The sequence below is a fragment of the Diadema setosum genome, chromosome 2, assembly GCF_964275005.1.
Source record: "Diadema setosum chromosome 2, eeDiaSeto1, whole genome shotgun sequence".
Lineage (NCBI taxonomy): Eukaryota > Metazoa > Echinodermata > Echinoidea > Diadematoida > Diadematidae > Diadema > Diadema setosum.
This window is the reverse complement of record NC_092686.1, coordinates 17,551,379-17,579,246: the sequence shown is the minus strand read 5'-3', so window position 1 is coordinate 17,579,246 and position 27,868 is coordinate 17,551,379. Positions and strand designations below refer to the sequence as shown.

General features: G+C 38.3%; 1 protein-coding gene across 1 annotated transcript in view; it reads right to left on the bottom strand.

Annotated features, from left to right (window-relative positions):
• The window catches only part of LOC140240443 (E3 ubiquitin-protein ligase PDZRN3-like), a 203,042-nt gene extending 184,752 nt beyond the window's left edge, over positions 1–18,290 (bottom strand). Inside the window, exons 1-3 of the mRNA XM_072320216.1 lie at positions 17,586–18,290; positions 14,509–14,592; positions 3,305–3,403 (exon numbers count right to left, since the gene is read on the bottom strand). Of these exons, the coding sequence (XP_072176317.1) occupies positions 3,305–3,403; positions 14,509–14,592; positions 17,586–18,290 (888 nt within the window). The remainder of the gene's footprint in view (positions 1–3,304; positions 3,404–14,508; positions 14,593–17,585) is intronic.
• Between the last annotated feature and the right edge of the window lie 9,578 nt (positions 18,291–27,868).

Below are 27,868 nucleotides of genomic sequence, written 5' to 3'. Positions count from 1 at the left end.
TCATGGAAGCTCTGCTTACCTTTGCATAAATAAGTATTTTCTTTGCCACAAAGTTTAAATGAATTCCATATACACATGGATTCTAGGACATTATTACCCTTGACCACATTCACTGTAAAACCTGATAATTCAATGTGCATGACACTTTCACATTTTTTTTCTACACAAAGTATTGAATGCCAGTGGCAATATATCACGAACGTTTCACACCGGGAAAAAAAAAGCCATCAGCTCCAATTTGCGAAAGTTGCGTGCCGCGAATGTTTCTGGTTTAAATCATATCTGTAAAGAGAATGGAATCAATTACATAAACATTTTAATTCTATCTTCTTCCTCTTTTCAGACAACTACTAGTACTATGCAGGTTTGTGTCCTGTAAAAGCAATAAATAAAATATATACCAGTGTATGCCTATATATATATATATATATATATATATATATATATATATAGGCCTTTATTTTTTTTTCAGAACACTACCATTCAGGTTTGTGTCCTAAAAGAGCAAAGTATTAATTTGTCAATATATTGGGCCAGGTGAAAGGCTGGACCAATGCACTACTCAAAACCACTTATATCACCAGATGTGGTCTAAATATATCCCAACAAAAGGAAAATACCTTCAAATGACCCTCCCTCAATAACAGCTTGAACGGAAAGTAGGATGCAAGGTTAAATGAATGAATTCAAGAATGAGAGCATACTTCAGCTACAAAGGAATGTCAATTGAAATAAATCCAGACATTCTCCAGATGTGTAGCATTGTTAGTAACAGAAAACAAATCAATCATTCTTTGTACAGTGTGGTACGTGATCAATCGGTGAGGACAAGATAAGTGCAAGTCATGATGCAAACTTCTTTCCTACTTGCTACATTTCTTTATTCATATTTCATATTTTATTTATATTTGGTGCATTTATCAACTCCCTTCTGATATAGCATTAAGATTTCCAAACAACTTTCAGTGAGAGTTGGGCAGGTGACAAATGCAAAGCTGTTTTGCTTTTACATGCCATTCTTAACTGCCAAAATAAAACATGATCACAAATGTGTTTGAGCCAGAAATGCATTTCTATGGAAATGATAAGTTTATGCAAAGTCGTTTTGAAACGTGTTTATAGTTTAGACCTGCCCACACCAACCATTGCCAACTACACATCTCTGTTCCTCAGGTCAAACTGGGCAATGGAGCTGCACAGTAACAAGGCCTCCCTCTTGACTCATGATAGAGATGATAAATCTAACAAATTGAGACATTCGATCCAAACAGCCTTTGAAAACGTGTTTTGATAGTAGGTGTTGAAACATGTGTCAAATATGGGAAAGATGAGAAAAAACAGTCATTGATGTTCATGAAAATACCTTACACCAGGTCCAAATCCATAACTCACTTGCACACTCATGTAGTAAAACAACATATTACACCTGTGTAACAACAACACCAAAAAAGAGAGAGAGAGGACTTTGTCAAAACAAGAGATGCCTTTAGTGCATGAAATATTCATTAAGATAAAGTCATGTTTGCCATTAAGTAGTGCCTGAAATAAATCCAACATCCACAATCAGACTTGTGTTCTTGTCTGCTTTTAAAGAAGAAATGCAATTAAAAGGAGCTAGCTTTAACGGTTTCCCCCATCAACTCGCCTCCAACACCCTTGGCAAGTTATTCACAAAGTTCTGCTAGGAGTCGACACCCACTGGGGTGGCTCACACATGCGCGCACTCTGTAACTCAGCACTAAAGTGTATGTCAATGGAGGTACATTTGTACAGGTGTGGAGCCATGGAGTCACGTAGCTACCTATACTCTATGTGTGGATCCCATGATCACACACCCACGAGAGTTGCATGCATACACCATCTAAAATAATAGCTGGGATACCATGCCTCGATCCTTTGTCACTTTATTTATCTTTTTTTTTTTTCCTATGTGAATTTGTACTCTTTGGATGCACTTTGTAGTTTTTAATTCCCTTCTGACTTTCATAACAATATATGTATAGATGAATATTTTTTTCTCTTTTTTCATAAGAGTTGGCAGGTCTACTGACCAAGCAAATGAGACTAAACTACAACCTTTCATCCTACAGGCAGGAATACAGTGATGTTTCTCCCTAATGAATGAGGCATAGCCAGCAATTGATATCAATCACACAATACGCTGGTCTCCAGGGCAAAAACCATACACAGTACCCACATCTGATTAGAGTCCGTATCCAACATACATTGACTGCATTTTGAAATTAACTCCCATCTCGGTCTGTCAAGGGGGGCATCCTATGGCTCTGAGCACATCTGGTAGGACGAGCACACACCATCAATCTCAACAGCTCCATCCTCCCACTCTAGCTATACCCTGGCTCCTTCTCCCCACTCCAACACGGTGGGGTGCAGGCATGGTATCCCTATCAGAGCAAAGACTCAATTTACCCAGCAGACTATCATCACCTCAGCATAACCAAGTGTGTCAGAGCAGACAATTGAAACAGATGTAAGGGGTAAGTGCAGGGGAGGTGATTCAATCAGTCTGCACAACTCATTCCGAGTCGTCGCATTGACAAACTCCAAACCGCAGCATGTTTGCCTCCACGGCTGTAATCAAACGGGTTTTACCCCGCCATTCTGGTCGGCAGGAGGTTTCTGAATGACAGCTTCTTTTAGCTCTTCGCTCCCACACCAGTACTTCACATTGGAATACTACATAAGTTGCACCCCCCCCCCAAAAAAAAAAAAAAAAATGCTTTGGGCACCCTTTGAATGTTGACAAATGATTCCTAACATGATCCATCTCATCACATATCACAAACACATCAATGTACCTGTGGAAGGTCCATGTCTTCTTTGCAATCTAAATGTGAAACAGGAAAATTGATATGACCTGCACATCTACAGCTTTCTACAATTTTGGAGTAATCTAGATCCACTGTCACGATCATGCCACTCGCACCCTTCAGGGCAAACAGAGACATCGAAAAAGAAAACTTTGGCATACGTCCATGTGGGTACGTTGATTGAGCCAAGCAGGTATTTAACTACAATTGTAGCTCGAAAAGTATCTCATTGGTTGATCATACTTCAGCAATAGGTACAAAGGACTAGTACTCTAAAACAGGAAAAATGACCTTTCTTAAATTCATGGCTTCAAGCTCAAGGAAGTATGGAAAAATAGAGCTAAGGAAAAGAAAAATCTTCTTTTGCTAATCTTAGAAAGACCAACACCACTCAACGCATCTGAAAACTTTCATCCTAGTCAGACTTCACGCAGTTGTCACAGCACAGCTGATGGCGTCTTTGTGCTACTTACCTCCATGATGCGATCATGAATCCGAAGCTTTGACCTGACTGCTGGACCGCCCTCGTTCACTCTCGACACAATTATTCCTTCAGAGACTCCGCCTTCACCCTGAAAAAAAAAAAGAAAAGAAAATTGTGCAGAAAAGGGAAGTCATAATCCATGGCACTATTTTCTACTCCTTGGCATTGTATAAGAGAGAGAGACATATTTTCCCCCAGGTTCACAATAATTCATCATCGAAAACAATTTAACCACTAGTATGAAAGCAATTCAACAGATTCAAGCATACAGATCATAAACAATTTCAATATATATTTACCAAGAGTGAATTGGCTAAATGAAATATGATAAAGCAAAGGAGCTAAGACCAACAGTGTGCACTCCCATAATAACAAATATTCTTGATACAAAAAAGGAAAAATTCAGGTCCTCAAATTATAATCTATAGGCCCTATATCTTTACATTCTTTACTGTTCAGCTATAACAAAATTTGGATAACGAAAGAAAACTACCAGTCCCAAGGACTTCATTATAATAGGAGTTGCCCTTATCACAAAGTAGCTAGGTGATATGGCTGGCATTTAATTGTATTTTGCAGATGTTACGAAGAAATTCAACTGATTGAACCAGTCTTTGTCATGAATGTTCAACAGTGTTGTGTATCAGTATTTCCATAGTGATGTTCATATAAGAGACCTGTATGACTTACCAACACCTATACGTGTATTGAAGTTCTTATGCATATACCCTTTTCCCTAGATGTGTTCAGATTGTCCTCAAATGAAGAGATCATACTAAGAGGGCAATTCCATAAAATCAGAGCATGATATCAAGCAAATCTTTTTTCATAGTGGAGGCACTTACAACAATATTTCCTGGAATATTAACATACTAACATTGATTCACGCACAACAAAACATCTCTCTGTATAAATGACAGTTCCCTTGACGGAGATCAAATTATCATAGAAAATACACCAATCAAAAGTGAAAAAAAAAGGAACAAGAAAAAGAAAATATTCAGTGTGTCATCCTAACTTAGGGCAGAGTCTAGCAGGTTCACCTGCCACGGAACTATTTGTGGCTCATCTATACTTGTCAGGGATGACGACAGCGCATCCCAAAGGCTAAACAGCAGATGCACCGGAGGATGGGGGCTGGAAGACGCTGGACCACAAGGAGAAAAGATGCAGAAAGAGGACACCATTGCTCCCTGGCCAGATGCCACACTCTCATCCACATACTATCTTCAAACTTTGGACATTCCTGAGCGGGAGGGAATGCACTGTTTATACAAAGTCTTGAATGAGAAGCATACAAGGGGGCTCTGAGATAAGACCAGTACATCCTCCTGGATAACCGCTGCATCCTACGTCTTAACCACACATCTCTGCCCTGACCCATTCAATTGTGCCCACATTTCCCCGTAAAGGGAAGTACTACCCTCCCTGAAATGAATGATACCGCTATGCCTTGTTTCTATTCTTGCTACGCTTGTCATTCCTTTGTTGATTCATAAAATATTCAAGGAACAAAATTCAACATCTACAAACACTATATCTTTTAAATATGACACTATTACAAAGTGACAAAAACAGCATGAAAGATTAAGCCTACAGTAGATGTTAAGTCTTAGCCACAACAAATTCATAGCTTTCAAAAACATTTGAAAAATTTTGAGACTTTACAATATCCATCCATGAACAACCTTGTTTAGACTTGTACAAGTTTGACATATACAGTAAGTCCCCAGCACAATACAGGACTAATGTACTCTCCTTCTATCTACTAACAAGTGTGACATACATGTATAAGTGTTTTTTTAAAAATCCCAGAACAATACAGGACTAATGTACTCTCCTTCTATCTACTATATACAAGGGTAGGGCCTACAGTGTAATATCAGCATTCATGTAAATGTTAAATGAAGTACAGTCAAACTCGGATACCTCGAATTCGTCGGGACTGAAAAAAATGGTTCGACGTACACGAATTTCGAGGTACGCGTACGTCGAATTTTCTTCGACTTATCCGATGTTTATCGATGTTCGACGTTTATCGATGTTCAACATGGTGTCTGTTATAGTGCCTACTGATTGTTTGCATGCTTGTCAATTTGAATTGAATCAACTTTTATATGAATGAATTGAGTGAAAATCGGAAATGAAATCAAAATTTCAGAAATAAAGATTTTGGTGGCCCGATCGCGCCACAAAAAAAAAAAAAAAAAAAAAAAAAAATCGGATGTTTGCCTTTACTTTTGAAAATGAACAGCGGTAACAATCGGCTACGTAAGATGCTAAAATAAATGTCAGGGGTTTGCGTTTAATTGTGGAAATGAATGACGGTAATATTCGACTCGGTATGATACTGAAATAAATGTCGGATGTTTGCTCATACTTTTGGAAATGAATAACGATAAGACTCAGCTCCGTATGGTGCTAAAACTAATGTTAGATATTTGATTTTGCGTTCGGAAATGAATAAGGATAACATTCGGCTCCGGAAGACGCTGAAATAAATGTCGAATTTTTGCTATGACGTTCGGAAATGAAAAACAATAACATTCTTCTCCGTACGATGGTTAAATAAATGTCGGATGTTTCCTTATACTTTCGAAAGTAAATAGCAATAGCATTCGGCTCCGGAAGATGCTAAAATAGATGTCAGATGATCGTTTTTATGTTCGGAAGAAAATAGCAGTAATATTCTGCTCCATCATGTCCATATGATGCTAAAATAACTGTCTGATGTTTGCTTTTAAATTTCAAAATGAATAACAGTAACATTCAGCTGCGTTTGATGGTAAAATTAATGTTTGATGTTTGCTTTGACGTTCGGAAAAGAGTAACAATAATATTCAACTCCTGACAATGATGAAATAAATGCTGGATGTTTGCTTTTACGTTCGAAAGTAAATTGCAATAACATTTAGCTCCGGAAGATGCTAAAATAAATGTCGAATGTTTGCTTTGATGTTCTGAAGTGAATAACAATAATATTCAACTCCGTACACTGATAAAATAAATGCCGGATGTGTGCTTTTACGTTCAAAAGTAAATGTCAATAGCATTCAGCTCCGGAAGATGCTAAAATAATGTCGAATGATTGCTTTTACGTTTGGCATGTTTGGAAGTGAACAGCAGTAACATTCTGCCCCATACGATGATAAAAAAATATTGGATATTTGCTACAGTACATTTCGAAATAAATATCAGTAACATTCAGCTATACGTTTCATGGTCCAAAATGTCTGATGTCTGCCTTGACGTTCAAAAATGAAAAACAGTAACATTCGGCTCCGTGCGATGATAAAATAATTGTCAGATGATTCATTTCACTTTCGGAAGTGGACAGCAGTAACATTCGGCTCCGTTCAATAATGAAATAAATGTCGGGTGTTTGAAATGAATAACGGTAATATTCTGCTCCGTACGATGCAAAAATAGATAACAGATTGTTGCTTTAACATTTGGAAATGATTAATGGTATTAATCCGCTCAGTTAGATGCTAAAACAAATAGCAGATGTTTGCTTTCACGTTTGGAAATGGATTAGGATAGTATTCAGCTCCGTAAGATTCTAAAATGAATGTCGGTTGTTTGCTTTTACATTTAAAAATGAATAACGGTAACTTTCGGCTTTTTACAATGCTAAAACAAATGTCGGATGCTAACAAATGTCAGCAAATGCTCCCATTTTCTCATTTCAAACGTAAGTTTTGACCTCCTCAATATATTGGGCATCAACTTTTTAAATAATCTCTACGCCTCTTTGTCAAATCTTTACACACAGAGTAAGATGATTGAATTTTCTATTCATTTGTTTTAGACATGGGCATCTGTATCACTTCAATAATGCTTAATATTAATTTGTCTATGTTTAGTAGGACCGATTTAGTTTTTCTAATGTTTTTCCTGATTTTTTTTTTGTTACCAGATTTTACTTTCGACCACCGGAAAATAAAAATCAATGATATTGGTGGCCCGATAAAACTTAGTGTGGAGCCCTGTGTATTCTATTCTTCATTGTGATCGGCCTATACTTCCAGATTTTCATAATCGCATTGCTGGAAAAAAAAAAGTTTCAGTGCTTGCGTTCTCGGGGAAGTAAACTTCGTGAAAGGAAAAAAAAAATAGTTTAAAAAAAGGCACTACGAGGGAGATTGATGTTTTAACAGTGGAGCGTGATTAATGGCAAAGATATAACTGTCAACGTAAGCAGGTGCGCCCCGACGGTTGAGAAATCTACGCGCACGGTATGACTGTCTCGATCAAAAATCAAGACACAGTGAATGATGGGGCAGCGCGTAGTGCTATCGTAAAGCACTCCATTGGCACGGGTGCTATGTGCATACCATGTACGTGTGTTGGTAGGTGTTGGGGATTTTCCTTGTCAGCTGTGTATCGGGTATTTCTTCTTGGGCGCGATTGTTCTGGTCTCAGAATATTTACAATCGAGTGTGAAAACATTTGTGACATGTCTTTGCTGTCCACGCGCGATTAGTCGGAAATGCTGAGTGATGTTTGCAATTTCGATTCGAGCAACATGCTGGGAAAACAATAAGTTAATTAAGATCGGGACATTAGATTTCCCTTCGAGGTAACCGAACTTCGAGTTATCTCTTTCGAGCTACGCGAATTTTAATACACGGAAACTCCATCGGAACAATCGGGACTTTCATTTTGCCCCCGAGGTAAGTGATATTCGGCTTATCCGACGTCGAGGTATCCGAGTTTGACTGTATTGCATCCTGAATTTGTACAGTGGGAAGCCTACCATGGGTGTTGCAATTTCCTTTCAAAATCACACATGATGTTTCCATGTGTGGCAAACATTGAAATGTGAGGAATTTCTTACTCTTTTCCAAAATAACAAAGAATGCAAATACCCAGCTTCCAAAGGAAAATCCAATTTAAACATCTGATCCTTTCTTGGGGATTTGAAGCAACTTTTGTTTCTGACCTCTAACCTCTGAAGGATTGGTTGCTCTAATTTGAGCTCAAGGGATCCTCACTCCTCCTAAACACAGGGACACATCACTTGGCAAAGTACCCCCCTCCCCTCCCCCTACATCCCCTCACTCCTCTCCTCACTCCTCCCCCTCCCCATTTGCACATTGCACCTTTTAGTGAATTCTCTTGTAGCCCTACCCTGCCATGAATTATATGTCGCACTACAATGTATATTCACTCTACGACACAATGATGCATCCCTTTGTAAACTCTCTCTACCCATGCACCTCTGACATGGCCACTGACATTTGATTCTCTCCATCTCTTACACCTAAGTTACAGTTAAAATTGTTTCTCTCAGTCCTCCTTTACATTAATCTCACATACAGAATATTTATTTCCTCTAGCTACGTAATTCTGTCCAACGATGACATTTCACAGCAGTTTTCTCTCACCCTCACCCAGCACCCCCCCCCCCCACAATAAAGACATAAATTACATGTGCAGTTGTACATTTCTCTTCACAAGTTTTCCTCTTTTCCCTACAGTGTACCTGCACCCCATTTCTGAAACATTTTCTACGCATATTTTTAATGAACATATTCTCTCCCTTCATTCAGCCAAACATCAAATATGCTACAGTTTGATGGAACTCCTTTTGTTATGGCAAAACTTAAAAATGTCACTGTGCTAAATCATGTGTCTCTTTACAGAAGTGAGTGTTTACATGCACGGGATAATGATGCAGCTAAATCTGAACACACCGCCAAAGAGTTTTCCACAATACACAACTGCACTTGTGACAGGAACATTCATCAATATTCCGATTTGTATTCATCTATTTCAATCCTACATAACAGTTCAGGTAATCACATTGAGCTGCATGACTGGGCTCTCTTCACTTCATCTTTCTATAAGGCTCATTTATACATGGTATCATGTTAACAAGTTAGTCTGCTACTACATGTACGTACTATGCTTTCCTCACATAACTCACTTCTCAAGTGTATAAGTATAACTGAATTTGTCTTTCATGCAATACATATCTTCATAATGGCTGTAATAAAGTGACATCAGACCCACAGAACAGCTCAGGTTTCATTAAAAGTGGGCCTAAAATACATTCAAGAAAGTTGGAAGTATCACAATTTCATAAAACAGTGATATACATTTGTACTTGTTAAGTAGCAAATTAAATGCAACTTAGATGAGTTAATGTTATGGTGGCACAAATCTCAACCTGACCTGCGTTCAGTTTTTCTTTCAGAGGTGAACTTACTGTAATAAAGCAAAGTGTGTATCTCGCACATCAAAAATTTGTGTTGCAATAGCCTAGCAATGATGACTTTTTGTGGGGAAATAGGTGTTTCTGCAAAATCATTGAATGCAATCATGATTTGTAAGAAATGTTGTTTACAAATAAATGGGACAGCTGTGAGTTTACTAATTACATCATCACCTCAGTTAGTGTGTGCTTATGCTGCTTGTACAGCTTTACGTTAGCCCAAATGTAAACCAACAGTATCAATAGGGCCATATCATGACAATCTTTCTCAGCAGTCATTGGAGCTTTTTTTTAATGATGTCTTAACAAAACCCAGTGGAGTGTTTTCTGTCTATAGATACAACCAACCAATCCAAGGCCAACATTCTCACGCACATATCAGTGAGGCACATAACTAAGACTATTACATAGTATAATTACATGTATATGACTTTGATAAGTACCAGCCATATGAGAAGAATATATCAATAGCACACAGGATTTCCACAATCTGAGGGGAATCTAACCCCTTATCAATTGCCACTTTCTGGCTCTTACAAGACCATATAAGCCATCATGAAGTCCAAAACAACATACTGTAAGACTGAGGTATTGACAGAACAGTGATATACATGTACTACAGATTTTAAATCTGATATACATGGGCAAGAGTGCATGCCTAAATGTGTGTCAAAATCATTTTATATGCATGCTGAGTGAACTTACAAAACATAGGTCTAATTGTGTTAATGTAATATTTAACACATTACCCTCCAAATCTCTACAATAAATGAATTCACACACAAACACAGTCCAGATAAACACCCTCACTTGATGCCATCCCAGTTTTTTTTTTTTCTCTCTCTCTCTCTTAATAAATGTATTAAAATTCACTTAGGCACAACTAAGATTAATGGCAAACATAATTTTGGAGCCCTATTCATAGGACTCATGTCCATACAGAATGTGTAGTGGTTGGTACATAAGAGAGAGATAGAAGGAGAGAAGAGAGCAAACAGGCCTTTCAATCTTATCTCAGGACTTCTACACTCATCAATTTGACTGCCCAAAGAAACTTTACACACCTGAACTCATATTGTCGCACTGGTGTAACATTTTTAATCCCCCCAAAACATTGTGGGCTGGCTCACAAATGTGTGTGTGTTGGGGCTTAGCCCTCCATGCTTTGTGCATTGCCTTATTTGGAGTCCAGTGTATATTTACCATGGCCTTGGATGGAAGGTACAGTGAGTGAGTGGGGGAGGGAGCTCACAGGGCCCATCATGCAGTCCCACTGGTGTACATACATGCTGCACTACTGGCCTATCACAGCACGCCCAAGCACCTCAATCAAATCATAGCTATCGGGATCTGTGATAACCCCCATTGGTTGTAATAACATCCCCTGGCAGTGCGAAAGTCATGGTTCTGAACACAGCCCACACTACTTCTAACAGAATAAAGATTGCCAATATTTACTCGTTTCAAAAAGACCTTTCAAAATTACAATCTTTCTAATGGGTTTCTTCCGCTTTCAACAAAGGAATCTCCCTGACGGATCTCTAAACTGCTTACTGTGACTACTGGGTCATGGATGTTTTCATCAACACTTTATTACTTGTTATCACGGATCATCTATTCAAGAAAGATCAAACCAATATTTCAGAAGTAATATTTTGCCGACTCATTTAGTGCTTATCGACCATGCACTAGTGTACAAAATAAAGAAGAATATTTAGGCTAGGAGTAATAATATCGACGGCTCATTCTGCATGATGAATAGTATTGAGCTACAGTACATGCAACTTATCACAGCTTTGATTTAAACAGCCATAAATAATGTAGGCTTCCAAAATACTGTGCAATGTTCTGTGAATACAATGGTGTTACCTGAATGAATAATCCATAAACGATGGAAAAGTCTACGATTTCAGCGTGGGGGTCGTAAATGGTATCAGCCTTCCACAATGAATTGTAATTACTGGAGGAAAAGCGTCTTCACAAGAAGATGGAGGCATGAATTACATGCCCTGCAGTTAGCTGAAGGCAGCTGTCACCACGGCCTCTAGTTTTTGCATTCATTTCCATACTAACACTTGTATTGTTTATATTCTTTCCATCAAAGATTTCTCCCATATGAATGAATTATTTCTCAGATAGAGGATACAATTGCAGAAACACATTGTTTCTCCCCACCAGTGTTTTCCTCAAGTTTCTCTGCGATGGAAGCAAGCTTGTCAGCTTGAGTTCCACGCCAGAGTGAGAGAGATACCCGCCATCTCTCTTAATGGTGACAATTTCGACAGGACCTAGGGGCAATCATTCTGATACATATCACCAGATGTGGATGAATAGTATTGATGTGCAGGCTTTGAGTATCAGTCTCCGCGTGAAATTTGCCAGCAACTGGACACCATTCGGCACAACATGTCACACAAATCTAATACATTTATGGATAACATGATTGTTACCAGATATTCAATTTTCAATTTGGATCAAATTGTATGACATCCTAGGTGCCTGTGGAGGAAACACGTACACGATGACAAAAGCACAACTAATTTTTCTTCTTAATATGTGGCATAGAGAGGAAACACACATATCTGCTTTCACATGTAAAATGATATCAGCAGATGGATACAGCAAATTTCTAATTCACTTAAGCCTTCAGTGGTGGAATTGTTGTTCTTATATGTTAAATTGTTATCTTCCCATATTTTGCTATATGCTGAAACTGCATGTGTGTCTTATGTACCTTTTAGTTACTCTGGAGAAAGCTGGCAAGGCCAAGCAGAGCAGACTTGTTCCTCTTAGTAGGTTTGTTTCTCAGTAGAATCACGATTATGATCATCTGACAAACTATAATGTAATTTTAAAATAATGAGGCTTTTTGTTGATGAGATTGTTGTTTTTCTTTTTTTTTTTTTTGGGGGGGGGTCAATAATCTGTCACCTTAGGAGTTTGTGAATACACAATGTATAACAGTCATTTGATCAGTGCATAAGGCTGTGTCATTCTGTTCAAGCAAAGTTAAAGAAGACTCGAGTACGGGTCAGTGGGAAGCTTGAATGTAGGTCAGCAGAGAAACTTGTGACCTAATCTGCTCTACACTGGTTTATGACAAATTGATTATTACTAAATTCTTGGAAATGCATGAAATTTTAAACTTCAATAACTTTTTAATACATTGTATTACATCAGTTGTAACAAATCTTCTAAAATTATGCTCATTTAAATGAATTACCTTCTTAATTGTATTCAAATTGAACTTGGAGTGAACTAGGAGATTCACTGGTCATTGATTCATTGGACAGCAACAATATTGACCTCTCTGAAAGCTTATAATGCTATGTACTTGAATACACACTAATTTTGCAGCTGGGGATAAATAGTATAGACAATATAATTGAAGCTAGCCTCAAATTCACAAATACATGGAGAGGGTTTTTTTTTTTGCAACCTGACTGTGTGCTGCCTGGTGTGCCAGACACAATGTCGGTATCTCAGAATCTAAGCTTTACATCTATTTAAATATTTCATCCATACTCCTGTGCCTCCATGATATCAAGGCTCCTCAGGTACAAGAGGATGTCATCTCCTTGTCCAACAACTATGGATATCTGGAACAGAAGTTAGTTCAGCAAAGAATTCTCCAGAGGTGTAGAATATGGATAGCTCTTAGAATTACTGATGTCCCTTTTTTTCCCCCAGAAAATGACAGAACTTCCACTAAGATACTTTCCTTTCTCAAAGTTTAAAGCATCAGGGAGTCTGTACTGAGATTAAACACATAGTTTTAGCATGAAATGTCATCTGATGACTAGCATGAGATGAAATTAAACAGTAGGATGTGTACCAAAAAGTAGCTACCAACTTTATACCAGCTGGCTTTGGAAAGTTTTCAGGCTTTGCAGTCATTTGTTTTTTCCATCCCTTGCAACATCGATGTACCAGTACCAGTAGACAAGCAAGGCAGCAACTGAGCAACACCATAATAAAGGAGAGACTCCCAACTGACCCTTTTCCACCAGAGAACCAACAAAAAGAATGCTCCTTTTCTTCCCCCCCCCCCCCCACCCTCTCATCACTCTCCCTTCTCATTCTCACCACTGGGAACTCTGTCTCTCCTTTTTGTCTGGTCCTCTCTCCACCCGGCTCCAAGCATCATTTTCTCCAATTCACCCCTCTCTTGACATGAAAGAAAACTTCGCAACTCGCACACTCTCACAAAGATCCAAATTACGCCCAGGCCCTTTCTCTCCCCCACCCCCTCGTCAATGCTGCGTATTGTCTTCTCCCATTGTGTCGCCCCTTTTGATAAAAAGCAGCGCTAAATTCCTCAGGATCCCTTTTCAAAAGAGTTCCAGTAAGGTCTATGATCTGTCTAAGTTCAGTTATATGCCAGGTAAAGAGCCAAATCCACTTGTCTCTAATTGTAAACTCTCTCCAAATCAATAATCACCTGGTCATTACTCGCTGGATATATGCAGGACAATGTTCAGATTCACCACTTCTCCTTACCCTGAGGAATGTATCGCAAACAAAAAGCGGAGACTGAACTGTCTCATGGAAGATTCCTCATGCTTGCAAAGTATCCAGCAAAGCACAAACATTCAAATAATATTTAAGATATGCCTACCTAGTACTCCTGCCTTCAGACAATGAAAAGATCATTTTCTTTAAATTTATATCTTCTTCCATCGAATATATATAAATCAAGCAATCTAGGATTATGAGAAGTTTAGGATTGCTATCATGACATCACATGGTCTCCTCACATCTGCAACATGACATATATTGTACCCCTACCCAATCTTATAATGGGCAGGAATCATTCAATCAAGAAACCTGGATTCCCGACATTAAATACATGTATGGATTACCATCTGCCACTTCATCACCTCTCCTGAAAACTTCATCAAAATCATAACACAAAATTTTTTGCATAACGTTTGAAAACAGACAAACAAACGATTGGCAGAGAACAGACTTACCGCTACTCCACCAATAATATTAAACCCAAGGCTACCGTCTTGTCGCTTGAGTTCCAGTGAGAGAATTGTAGTACTTTCCCAGGGCTAAAAAGGAAGATCAGAAAATAAGAATGTGATCAGCAAAGGCTAAAGGAGGCAGGAACAACATTATGATTAATGAAGAACTACTGGCCAGGGTAGAGACTACATGAAGAGTTTGTTCACAAAAACCGATAAGTCCATATTTGCCAAATGGAGATACTTGCGATTAAAGGTCAAGAAAAATAAAGAGAATAATAAGTAAATTTTGGCTTCTTTTGACCATAACTTCAAAAATTTACCTTTCATGTAGTGACCAATATATCACTTAAAAGGTATTATTTTTTACTTTATGACAGAGACCATGCTTCAAAATCTTCAAAAATGGACTTATCGGTTTTTGTGCACAAACTCTTCACATGTTGTATCCCCTGACATCAAAGGAACCGCAAACTTGAGTGTTTGACAGCATTCATAAATAAAAGATCAAGCAAGTAGACATTATGACAACTTGAGATGTAAACTTGCTCACATGCAACACATCACTGCAGTACCTGTGTAAACATCAGAGTATGGGTCAGGGTACAAGCACTGAGAAAAATAAAGTTTCTTCTACCAGAAATATTTCAAAATATGAGAAGTATCTTGTTTGTTGGCCTCTTGATGTTTGACATCACTTCATTTCCCATCAATAACATTACAGTACATGTTCAACAAACAGTCTTACCAGCAAACACCTGCATTCATCAAGTGCCAATTGTGTAGGCAACTTGTGTGGTACATAATTTTTGTATACATATCAAATGCCACCCTGACACTTTCTATTTTGGTAAACATGTGCATGGGTTAAGCATCGGCATACCATTTCATGCCAATGCAGGAAACGTTTGTGGAAACGTTCACTGCAACGTGCAGGAGGATGCTGTCCAATGAGTGAAATTTTGAACATGTTCAAAATTTTGGCATGACTAAATTTTTCGGGCAACTATGCAGAACCGCTGCACAGGAAGACTGTTTCAACGCATGTCATATTGCTGGGCAGTGCAGAATTACATGAACTGGTTGGAACAAGTCTAAAAAAAAAAAATAAATAAAATAAAATAAAATGACCAACACTACACTTTGTAGTAGGTCATGTCAATACCAGTGCCTGAAGAATGCGAAAGTATGGCATAAACATGGCATGACCGTGCATGTCATAGAGATTATGCATTTCATAAACAATTTGTGAGTTCAAACATGACCAAAAAGAGACTACATGCCACTGAATAGCATGTACAGCCATGTCAAAATGGGGGAGGGGGGGGGGGAGGGGCAGTGTGGAAGCCAAATTGGTGCAAGTGTCAGGATGGCTTTAGTACTTTATGCTACATCTCATGCAAACATATAATACAGTCATTTTGTGAGCAAAATTAACTAATATCCTAATGATTACATTCATAGTACAAAATTGTGTGACACAAACATTATGTATTAGGCCCTCTGTGTGTGTGGGATTAGTGTGTGTCTTCATTGATCATACACCTAGGCCTACTGATTGTGAAAATATACAAAATGGAAATTTAAAAAAGTCAAATTAGCATATATACCCAACTTTGTGTTAACAATTATCATCAATATGAATTACACTGTATATCACATTGGCATTCATTTTTTTTTCTCCAAAACATGGCAAGCTATTCCTTGCCTTGGATGAAAAGAATTAGATACTGTAAATTTAGATGGCAAAAAAGAAGTGAACATGATTGCATCATATGAACTCCTTACATATGAAGACAGCTGAGAATGGAGGCAGAAAACAGCCCCCGTAAAAAGAAAAAAAAAATAATTTATGTCAATGATGTAGTTTGCACATCTTGGGGGTCCCAGTGTGGCTTACACTCTCTTGACCTTGCTGCCTTTGTAAATCCCTTGGACAATCAGCACACCATGGTGAAGAACAAACCCTTTCAAAGAACTTTACAAAAGGGATCACAAAGTTTCCATTCAACCTGCAAACTTGCGCTCCAATGAACCGAGGAGTAAACATCTCAGCCACAGAGCTCTTGGCTGCATGGCTAAGTAGGGTCTATAAATCTGGAATTAGTAAGCATGGAACTATATAACAGGAACAAGCATTCTTTGTTTTGCCATGTAGACCAAGTGGAAAAAAACATTGCCAAATCACATTGCTCTTACCACAGTCACGTCAAAAGAGCACCTACAGAAGTTGAAAATATTGACAAATGGTAATATACCATAAAGAATCAAAGAAATATGGCTCTGAAGAAGTTTTATCAGCTCACAGCCATGGCTCCAAACTTGCCTACAACATAGTTCTCCTTCAACAAGAAAGTAGTTAAGAATAAACATACTGGACAGGAAATGGGAGCTGACAGATGCACCTTTCAAATGGCTAATGCTCCAAACATTTACTCACCACAACATGTTCTCCTCCATTCGAACACTCAGGAAACAGCAGCCCCCCTTAATAAATTTGATTTCAGCAGCTCAGGTGTACCTCAGAATGCAGGGATATCATATTTATCAATATCACTGCCTTTACTACCAGATGTTGGGAGAGAAAAAGAAGTTGGAGACCGCCTACCGAGCCAATCACGTCAGAAATTTTCTGGTAATGTGAACAGCGGGATACCAGCAAAATTGGTTAGTTCTTTCTAGGGGGCGAACGGATGAAATGCCTTCACTCAGAAATTAGGCATGAAAGCTTGCAGCTTGTGTATGCTAACATTAGAATCTTCATCTGCAATACCTAATGTCATGCAATATGTGTACAAAGTGGATTTCTGCCATGGCCAATGATTTCGAAATATATAATCTTTTATACTATAAGGGGGCAGTATGGGCATTGCTTGATTCAGTTCATTGTAATTTGTATTCTACCTATTTTCATGCTCACATATATTACCATTTTGATTTCACAGGATGTTTATTCATACAACTGTATGGGCAGTTCAAATAAAATCTTATAACATTGATAAATCTCAGATCTGATTAGATTGCTAGCTGAATATGGTGTTACAATAATATTTAACAAATTTGGGAAATGGTGTTCTCACCTTCTCAAAAGACGCGACGGCAGAAATATATTCCATCTCGGCTTTGCTTTCATTGAGTTTCTTCTGATATCGAAGAGCCTGCATTTGAATTTCATTCTGCAGACACGCAATCTGAGCCAAAAGGGCTTTCTCTCTCTTCCCGTACCTCAACGAATTTTTCTTCAAGCTATGTTCCTGGTTTTTGATTTTTGACTGCAAACTCGAAGCATGGTTTTGCAGAGCTTTCAGGCAGTCGTGGTCGGCTCGAGTGCTGTACTGGAGCACAAGACCACATCCCTGCTCACAGCGGCCCACCGGCCGGTACTCGCAGGCTTGGGTCTCGTGCTGGGCTTGATCTTTGATGTTCACCACCTCTTGACATCCTTTATTGGAACACTTCACGGGGGTGAAATCACAGTCCTCGAGGTGTTGGGCCAGCATCTGGATCTTGACTTCCTCAGGACAGCCTCGTCTGAAGTTATCGCAACGGATTTCCAGCTTTAGGATGAGGTTTCTGAGAGGAAGGACAGAGTTCAGTTCTTTGGTGGAAAACTTCTCACACTTCAGTGGGCAGCATGCATTCTGCACCACCCAGGGCAAAACGCAGTTGGCACAGAAGACGTGGCCGCACGGAGTGGCGAGGGGGCTCTCCAGTACACCAAAGCAGATGCTGCACTTAAAATCCTCGTCTACGGGACCGGAAAAGCGATCTATATCGAAACCCATGGTCGGTCGCGACTAGAACACCATACAGCCAATCGATGGCTCGACGATAAATGTACAAATCCCGCACAGGGCCTTGGAAGAATTAAAATAATACAAAGTAATTTCCTTATAATCAATCCAAGAAGATATGCTCGCGCAGGGCGATAGCACACGGCGAAACGAGAGATGCTTGGCTAGCTTCCCTATCACGGCGCCGTATGTGTTATGATTGCGGTTGAGCGACCGTATACCAACACGCTTCTTCGTGAATGGGGGCAGCTGCTTCGCTTATTCTATTGGATAGCCCAACTCGGTGACGAACAATAGGCTGTTCTGGCTCGTGATTGGACGAAGGCAGGTCGCTTCGCCAAACTTGGCGGCTTCTTTGATGTACACCCCGTTATGACCTAGTCGCTCCAATCTCTAATTACACATGCAGTGTAAGGAATGACGGATGCCAAAACACGAGCCTCGTCAGATTCATGTTCTGCTATGATATAGGTTATTTTCGATCGGTGTATACATGACTGTATGCATGTTGTGTCGATCGGAAGTAATAGAAAAAAAAAAGCCATGTTCGAGATGTTCTTACCAAATCGAAAAAGTTCACTGTCTTTATTAATGCCACATGAAAGATAAACAACTTGTTACAATAGTTTTATGATATTCATGATGTTATAAGCCCCATTTTCATGAAAGACCTCTAAATATATAGAGTTCCAATGAGGTTGCTATTTTGTAATAAAAGGAAAATAATGATTATGTCATGAACAAACTTCGCTCTTTTAAAGATAAAACAAAAAGAAGCCATTTCCACTTATGTTCCGACAGCAAAGATGTGTAAATACCAAGTAGATATCACTTTGGCGGAAGTAATAGATGTGATGCGTCCATCATTACTTTGAGTTGCCATGAACATACTAGTAGTCCTAATTGATCCCATCCCACCCCAGCCTCTTCCTGTCCCAGGTGTGTAATGAAGACGATCATCGCGCTCGCGCGGATAGTGGACGTGCAATCCATGGTGGAATGTTATTTGACTGACCAAATGCGAAGAGTTAGCCGTAACCATGGTAACATCACTGTGTAGAGTAGATCGTATTGACCGTGTGTTGTAAGGTATATAAGTACCTTAATTTCAAATTTGGGATTCTAAAGATCAGAATGATGTGAAATAGAGAGATGAATCAGAGCATAAACTAGAATTAATGCAATTACTTTATAATACGAGACAGATGAAAATAATGTGATGTTAGGGGCAGCCCATTTGCAGATATTATACAACCTTACACTTTGCTGTAATGTTAAAATTCTATCATTCTTAGTGAAACTGGTTCTTGATATCAAGTGACGTTTTTCGTTTCATCGTAAATTTTCATGGTTTTATGTTTTAACAACAAGTCTTGGTATTTTTTTTTTTTTTTTTTTTTTTTTTACAGTTTTCGTATTTGAGCAATACAGTATTCTGGTTGTCATAAATCCTGAGTATCAATATAGATAATCATACCAGCTGATAAGACTGATGAATCGTTAGTGTTCTTCTGAAGAAAAAAAAAAGATAAAGTGTAGCCTAGCTATTAAAAAAAAAAAACGACCAAAAAATACATAAGTTGTAAGTTCGAACCAGCTCAATTTTTTGCTTGATTTGACTGCTGGAAATAAAGGGGAAAGTAGAGAAATGTGAGTCAAAAAGGACTTTAAAGGTATTGTATAGTTTTGGCTGAGAGATGCGACCCACCTTTTATATAATTATTAGGGCCAATTTGTTTTATTCTGTTTTTCGATTTCTCAGCGATTTCAAAACAGATTTTCATCATATAAACTTTTAATTCCTCTTATAGAATTGTATGTTCTTTAATATTTCACACAATTGCTTTCTGATATCAAAAGATTAAAACCTGAATTCCCATTTCAAACAAAACTGTTAACTATCATCCCTTTAAGTGGTCCATGGCATTAAGCCTATAAATTCTATTACTGTCTAATTCTATACGTGACAAACAATCATTATGATACAAGACTCAGCCAGATTGTCTTCACTTATACCTATTTCCTCATTTCTTTCCCCCCGAGAAAGTCCCCAAAGGATTTGATGATATCGTTTAACCAAGCGGCTGTAGAACGTTCATTCACGGAGTTTCACACAATGGCTCTGGGACGATCACGGTCGTTGCACACGGTGATGAAGTGTCACCCAGCGATTCTCGATGCTCGATCCCCGCATCGCCCTGACACGTGAAATCTGTCAGGCGCTGAAGCGCACCGTTCACCACGCCACGCCTACCATTTCAGTCCGGCAACATTAATCATAATCACATGTAAATAACACTATCGAAAGCCCGAATCCTAACGCAATCGGACAGCGAAGGAGCACAGAGTTTGGAATGGGGAGAGAGAGGGAGATGGAGATTGGGAGCACAGGGGTAGAGTGGAGAAGAGACATTGACTTTAACAGCGCAGATAGAAGAAAGAGAGAGAGAGGGGGGTGGATAGGGAGAGGGATGAGGAAGAGGAGGAAGAAGAAGAGAGAGAGAGAGAGTCAATGGAATACATTACACACAGCGTTAAGGGAATTACAATATTGTCAAATACTCAGTACGTCTTTTCGAATTTCTTTCTGGATCTGAACACTTATTTTTGGAGGATTATTGGTCACTCATCCGGCAAGAGGGGTGATTAACGCTTCTTTAAAGGGACTGTACAGTACTGGTTGAGGTAAGGATTCATGTTTTGAACATTCCTAAGTGAGATAATGAAAAGCCTCTTATGAAATATGAAAGAGCATGTAATTTTAAGAAGGATTCAACGTTTATTTGATGAAAATTGGTTTTCAAATGGCTGAGATATCCAAAAAAGTGCTAATAATAAAAGGCGACATGCCCCAACTTTATTAGTATCTCTTTGTTTCACCTTATTTTTGGATATCTCAGCCATTTCAAAACCGATTTTCATCGAATAAACTTTTGATACCCCTTAGAACTGCATGCTCTTTGACATCTCATAGAGTGGTTTCTGAATATCTCACAAAACGTTAAAAGCTAAATCTTCACCTCGACCAGATCTGTACACAGATTTCTGAGTGTTCTCCCTCGAAGCTTTCATGTGCGTGGGACATAGCGGATTCTCAACTGCACGTATAATGCTTTGACGCATTCTTCTTAAACTGACGTATTTTTGATATCGTCAAATCTTATTTCCACGTGATATGATGACATTTCTTTTATAATTCTAAAACGCGTTTTCACCTCAGTGTGCATAAACATTGAAAATAAATCGTTATACCGAAGGATCGTTAATCCGAAACGAAATAAGGTTCGTAATTCCGAAGGGTTTCTTTTTTTTTTTATTTTTTTTTTTAAAGTAAAACCTTCTTGTCATTTTTCATGTTAACGAACCTTCGGAATAAACTCACTTCGGAATAAACGCACGTATAATGCTTTGACGTATTCTTCTTAAACTGACGTATTTTTGATATCGTCAAATCTTATTTCCACGTGATATGATGACATTTCTTTTATAATTCTAAAACGCGTTTTCACCTCAGTGTGCATAAACATTGAAAATAAATCGTTATACCGAAGGATCGTTAATCCGAAACGAAATAAGGTTCGTAATTCCGAAGGGTTTTTTTTTTTTTTTTTTTTTTTTTTTTTAAGTAAAACCTTCTTGTCATTTTTCATGTTAACGAACCTTCGGAATAAACTCACTTCGGAATAAACCCACGTATAATGCTTTGACGTATTCTTCTTAAACTGACGTATTTTTGATATCGTCAAATCTTATTTCCACGTGATATGATGACATTTCTTTTATAATTCTAAAACGCGTTTTCACCTCAGTGTGCATAAACATTGAAAATAAATCGTTATACCGAAGGATCGTTAATCCGAAACGAAATAAGGTTCGTAATTCCGAAGGGTTTTTTTTTTTTTTTTTTTTTTTTTTTTAAGTAAAACCTTCTTGTCATTTTTCGTGTTAACGAACCTTCGGAATAAACTCACATAAACAGTTCGGATTAACGAGCCCTATATCTTTATTTGCTCATGCGGCAATTGCTCATATGAAATATCTGCACGCTAATCCAAACATAAAGTCTACCCACAAACATAAACCTTATCCCAGGTAATCCTAACCCTCACATCAAACTTATTCCAAAACCCTATCACATACCCTTTATATCCTTAATAAGTCCTTGGAGAAAATAAGACCGGAGCAATAGTCGCAGGAGCAAATGTCGAGTCACCCTCCATTTTATTTTCGGATTAACGAATATGACATTAGTGTAGAAGGGAATTTGTGTGCTTCTAAATAACGAACCTAAGATAATTCCATTTTCGTATCAACTAACCTTTGGAATAACGAACACCACCCGTAAAATGAACAACATGAATGTATATGGTTTGTATTTACATACATTGTGCATACTATAGTACCTGCTTCAAACTTTTGTGAAGTATACTTTACGACTTATCCTAAAGAATCCCCATCACATCAAACGATATGATAATAAGCAGGTGTTTAAGATTAATAGCTAACTGATTCACATAAATCATAGCAATATAGTTTGAGTGGTAACTTTTCTTTTCCAATTGTATTTTATTGTCTGCACATTTCATCATTGCATTGTATTCTATAACATGGTCATTAAAGTTGATATCACTATATAAAAGGATAAATCCAAACAGCTCTATCAGAAATTACACGTGAAATATCAAAAGTTTTTCTTACGTAGTATCCGCTGCATGCTATAAGGATTTATAGAACCAGCACTTGCTGTCGGGCGGAAGCTCGGTGGTCTAGTGGAGATGACGCCTGTCCGGAGATCGGGAGGTCATAGGTTCGAATCCTGCTTGAGTACGTATGTCCATGATTTTTTTTTTTTTTTTAATCATGGCTACTACGTAAGCACTGATCAATTCAGTGTTTATTTACGTCGATGTAGGGCAATTTGTCAATCAGTTCCTATCAAAAGTTTGTGGAACTCATTTTTAGCAGACAGTGGTATTGGTCGCAACAGTGACGATTCAAATTAGCTGAGATTATGATATCATCAACTGGCATATTTTCACACTTAATTTCTTCCCTGTAAATCAGCATTGATAGGTTGGTTCAGCAGCTAAAGATTCACTGCCTATATATAAGATGCAAGATTGTGATGTTTTTGTGTGTGTGTGTGTGTGTGTGTGTGTGTGTGTGTGTGTGTTTAGTGCATATATATACACAATAAATTAGAAATAATGTGTGGTTTTTTTTTGGGGGGGGGTTGTCGTCATAATATATCATTATGATGTTTTGTGTGTGTGTGTGCTTTTTTCACACTATCATTTGTGTAATGAAGGGCATAGCCTCTTATACTGAAAGGCGAACGTGCAAACATCGAAGATCTTTGAAAGTCTATTTCCGTTTCTCTGTGACTTGTCATTATGGATACACTGTACCCTATCTAATTCTTTTTTATTCCTTTTTGGGGGGTTGCTTTGATTTTTTTTTTTTTTATTTCAGTCATCCATATACATCTTGATAAAGTGAAAACAGCATCACACTACATTTCCAGAATTATGATTTCCCTCCCACCCACATTGTGATTCAGTGCGTTCGTTTCTTCTCGTGATGATAACCAAACTTTGCCTGCAAGGGGGGGGGGGGGATGAGGAGGGTAACAGGAAGTCACTTTTCTTTTTCTTCTCATTCTTCTTCCTTGGTCTTTTAGTCCTGCAGAGGGCTGGCCAAGCCATCGACACAAAACGTTATGTGCCTGAATGCGTCTTAAGAAAACAAACAAACCCTGCAAGAAGTTCAAGAGCGCGGATGAAATTAGAGCTAACAAAGGAAAGAGTGAAAAACTCCCAGGTCACTCACTACCAAGCCTCCATCTTACCATGCAGTCAATGACCTCCAACCTACCGTAATATTGTAATTAGCTCACTATAAATACCCCTTCCTGGCCATTACTTTCTCTCCCATTTGGTCCACATTCAGCTAATCGTTCGCTTTCCTCATTTTAGATTTTATTTTTAAAGCGTTTCCCGCTGGGAAGAGCCAGACGGACAAAATTTGATATATTGCAACGATCTCTCAGCGGTAAAATCTTAATACGATATTTGTAGACGTGTGATCGCTGAATCTCTTTCGCGCAGCTCTGCACAGTGTCAATCGCAGCAGATGCTACGTTTTTTGAGATAAAATATTGTTGATAATGTACTCTTCTCCTTTCATTTCCTTGTTCTTCCTCTCTTTCTTCACAAACCTCTCCCTTCTCATTTCTTTATCTATCTATAACTATATCTATCGTTTCGTTTGTTTCGCTAATACTATCAATGTTGTCATCAAGCTATACATGTGTGTAATGTATGCGTGTCATAGGATAATTATGATAGCATCATTCTCTCAAACTGATCATCTTTCAATCGCTTTTTACCCAGTCAGTAAGATGGCACGCTATATAAGTCATTCGACATCATCTTTTCTAGATTTTTTTCTTTAATGCCGGTACTGATCTTTCCGGGAATAAATTGGAAACATCTGTAGCAAAATATTATAAACTAATACCATTTTCCTTGAAAATGTTAGGACAAAAAAAAAAAGAAAACTTACCAAAAAAGTAAAAAACAAACCTCCAAGGAACCAAATCTATACAAAGAGGAACCCCCTGTGTACTGTATCACTTACAAGACAAGTAATGAAGCCATGGCAGGGGATCAGTAACCCGTATCATCTTTTTAGTCTTATCAGGGAGTTACACCTCCCTGGTCTTATTGCATTTATCCCCACTATATAATAACATTTACCCCCAAATTGGCACTTAGACAAATGCGGACACACATAAGCATAATACATACACAAAACACGGTCTCGGAAGATGGTACACTTTGTAAAATTGTATTGTGTTTGGGGAACTACACCAAGTGACCATGTTGCAAAAAGAAGTATATAAAGACAGCTTCTTTTTCGAGTCACATAACAGCTATGTGAGTGTGCAATGAAAGTTCCAGTCTCTGCAATTTGGAATGAGGTCACCGACATGATTTTGCCTCGCTAATAAAACTCCAAAAATGCGAAAGAAACAAGAAAAATCTAGAGTTAAACACAGAACAATGCTGATTTCCTCTTCCAACACAATTGGTCTGAAATATTTAACGTCACACCGAGCCACTCATTCGTGTGGAGGCTTCAGGATCAGGAACACTGTCGATGCAAGGTGTTTTGGTAGCCAGAAACATCATGTTCATACCGTTGTCTGAACAATGATAGAGGAATATCTCCTTCAGGGTTATTGCCACAATTTGCTTTTTATCATAAAAAATAAATATTTCGATACCAAAAATCATACAGTTAGAAGTGTCTTTTATGGTATGCTATTAATAAGGAAAGAGGAAAAACATAATTGGATGTAGATTAATACTGAAAGACAAAATAAGACTAAAGTGCCTAAACGTTGCCATAACTCAACTGTTCTTCAAACCCCTTTAGCTAAACCCTTCGTGATAATATAAAACCCTTCGTGACTATATAAAATTGTCTCAATGACTACGCAAGGATGTATTCTGTTAGGAATGTTTTGACTAAACCGCAACTTTCTTTAGACTTAGGACTTTATTAACTCTCTTCTCATCCACTATTGTTGTCACTTGGTATCGTTTTCGCCATGTGTGTGTTTTAAATTATGTTGTATTCTGCAAGTTGTGTATGACGAACAGCCTTGTCCTTTTTCCATTACCGACAAATTCACCAGACCTGAGACCAGCAGATCATGAGGTTTGTTTGTGCATTTATTTCTTGTTTGTTTGTTTGCTTGCTTGCTGTTCTGAAGTTCAACGATAATCCACATCACAGACTATCGCATCCGAATATTACCTGTCAACTCAAGATACAACCCATCAGTGACGTGTATTATCGTCATTCTGTTATGATGTTATAAATCTATCATCCATTATTATGTCATCATAAGAGAGACATCAGTGTATATGTTCTCTTGGTGATAAGTGAATCTTGTGAATCTATTGATTCTTATCATTACTTCCATGCATGCATGGTTATTTTGTTGACGTTTCGTTCAGACATGCTATATTTTTATCCTCGTCGGAGTGTGATTTCAATTGCTATAAGATCTGAATGAGTTTCAATTAAGAGGGGTATAAAGTGCCAAGTCAAAGCTAAGCATCCATGTAGTGTCAAAGTCCCTATTGCAGAGGAATGTTTCCACTTTGTTTATGTCCGAGATTTTCTGGATTGTCTATGGATAGGGCTTTTCAGCCTGTAGGTCCTAAGCTTCTTACTGGAGTTGACGGGGAGGAATTATCGTGATTACCCGGGAAGGGTTGAGAGTTTAAGGAAGGGGAAACTTCCTCACCAGAGAGGTAAGAGCAAGATTAAGAAAATGCTCCACTAATTACTTGACCCCTTTGCCTCCTTGAGGAGAAAGGAATTGACGCCAAATATTGGTTTCTCCCGCAGCTTTTAAACCTCTTATCAACCTCCTTTTCTTTCAGTCTTTCCCTGAACAGACTTGGACGTGGCCCGACACTGTTGTAAACAGGAAGGTTGACGACCCACTGTTATAATCTACTTATCCATCGAGAGACCAAAATATCAAACAAACAAATATCTCTCACGATTCATGACTATTTGAATTGATTGACATACCCATTTTCTCCTCTATACTCTATAATCTCTTCTTTCTCTTTGATGTCCATTATCATTATCTCCTCTAAAACCTCACTCTCCGAACTAGTCTATTGACACACATTGAAATACACAAAAAAAAAAGAACAAGGGGAAACGTTCCTGAAAAACTATACTCTTCACTCAGTAGGAGTGCGTTAAACTGCCTTATAATGACAATATCCACATTCCGCAGCATTTAGCCTTAACGGCTTCAGAGGACGTCAGCGTCATCAAAAGAAAATGTTGGTATTCTCGCTGCATCTAAATCTTTTTTAGTAACCCCCTCTCCCCCCCCCCCACACACACACTCACACACACACACACACACACACACACACACACACACACACACACACACACACACACACACACATACACACAAACTTTGTCACAAGACACGAAAAGTAGAGAAGCACAGGCATGCTAATCTGCATTTTATTTTCCGACGAGTATATTTCAGTTATTCAATCCTCCGTGTGCATCCTGTTTTCCACGTCCTTCCTTAGACCGTTAAAATCGCGAAATGGGGGCCTTCAATAATATTAATTCATCTATAAATCGTTTTGTCGCTTTTCAGGAATGCACATCGCAATCGAGTGATAACAGCAGCATGTTGTATTCTCTTCCCACCTCCCTGCTATACACAACCACAGCCTCGGGAAACCATGTAGGCCTGTATAACCTTGAACCTTGGAACATGAATGGATAATATTGTCTTCTCATATAGCTCCATTATGAAAGTGCTACGCTTAGAATTTTTTTCTAATGGTTGTTGTATGCAAGAAATGTGTACAGGTTGACTGAAGATTCGTAACGACCACAGATTTATCAAGAATGTGTTTCTGAAAGCTAAGACTATAATGATTATGACAAACACACAACGCTTTGGATGCAGTTAACTACAAGGATGAAGATAATGTGCGTAACTGGTGGAT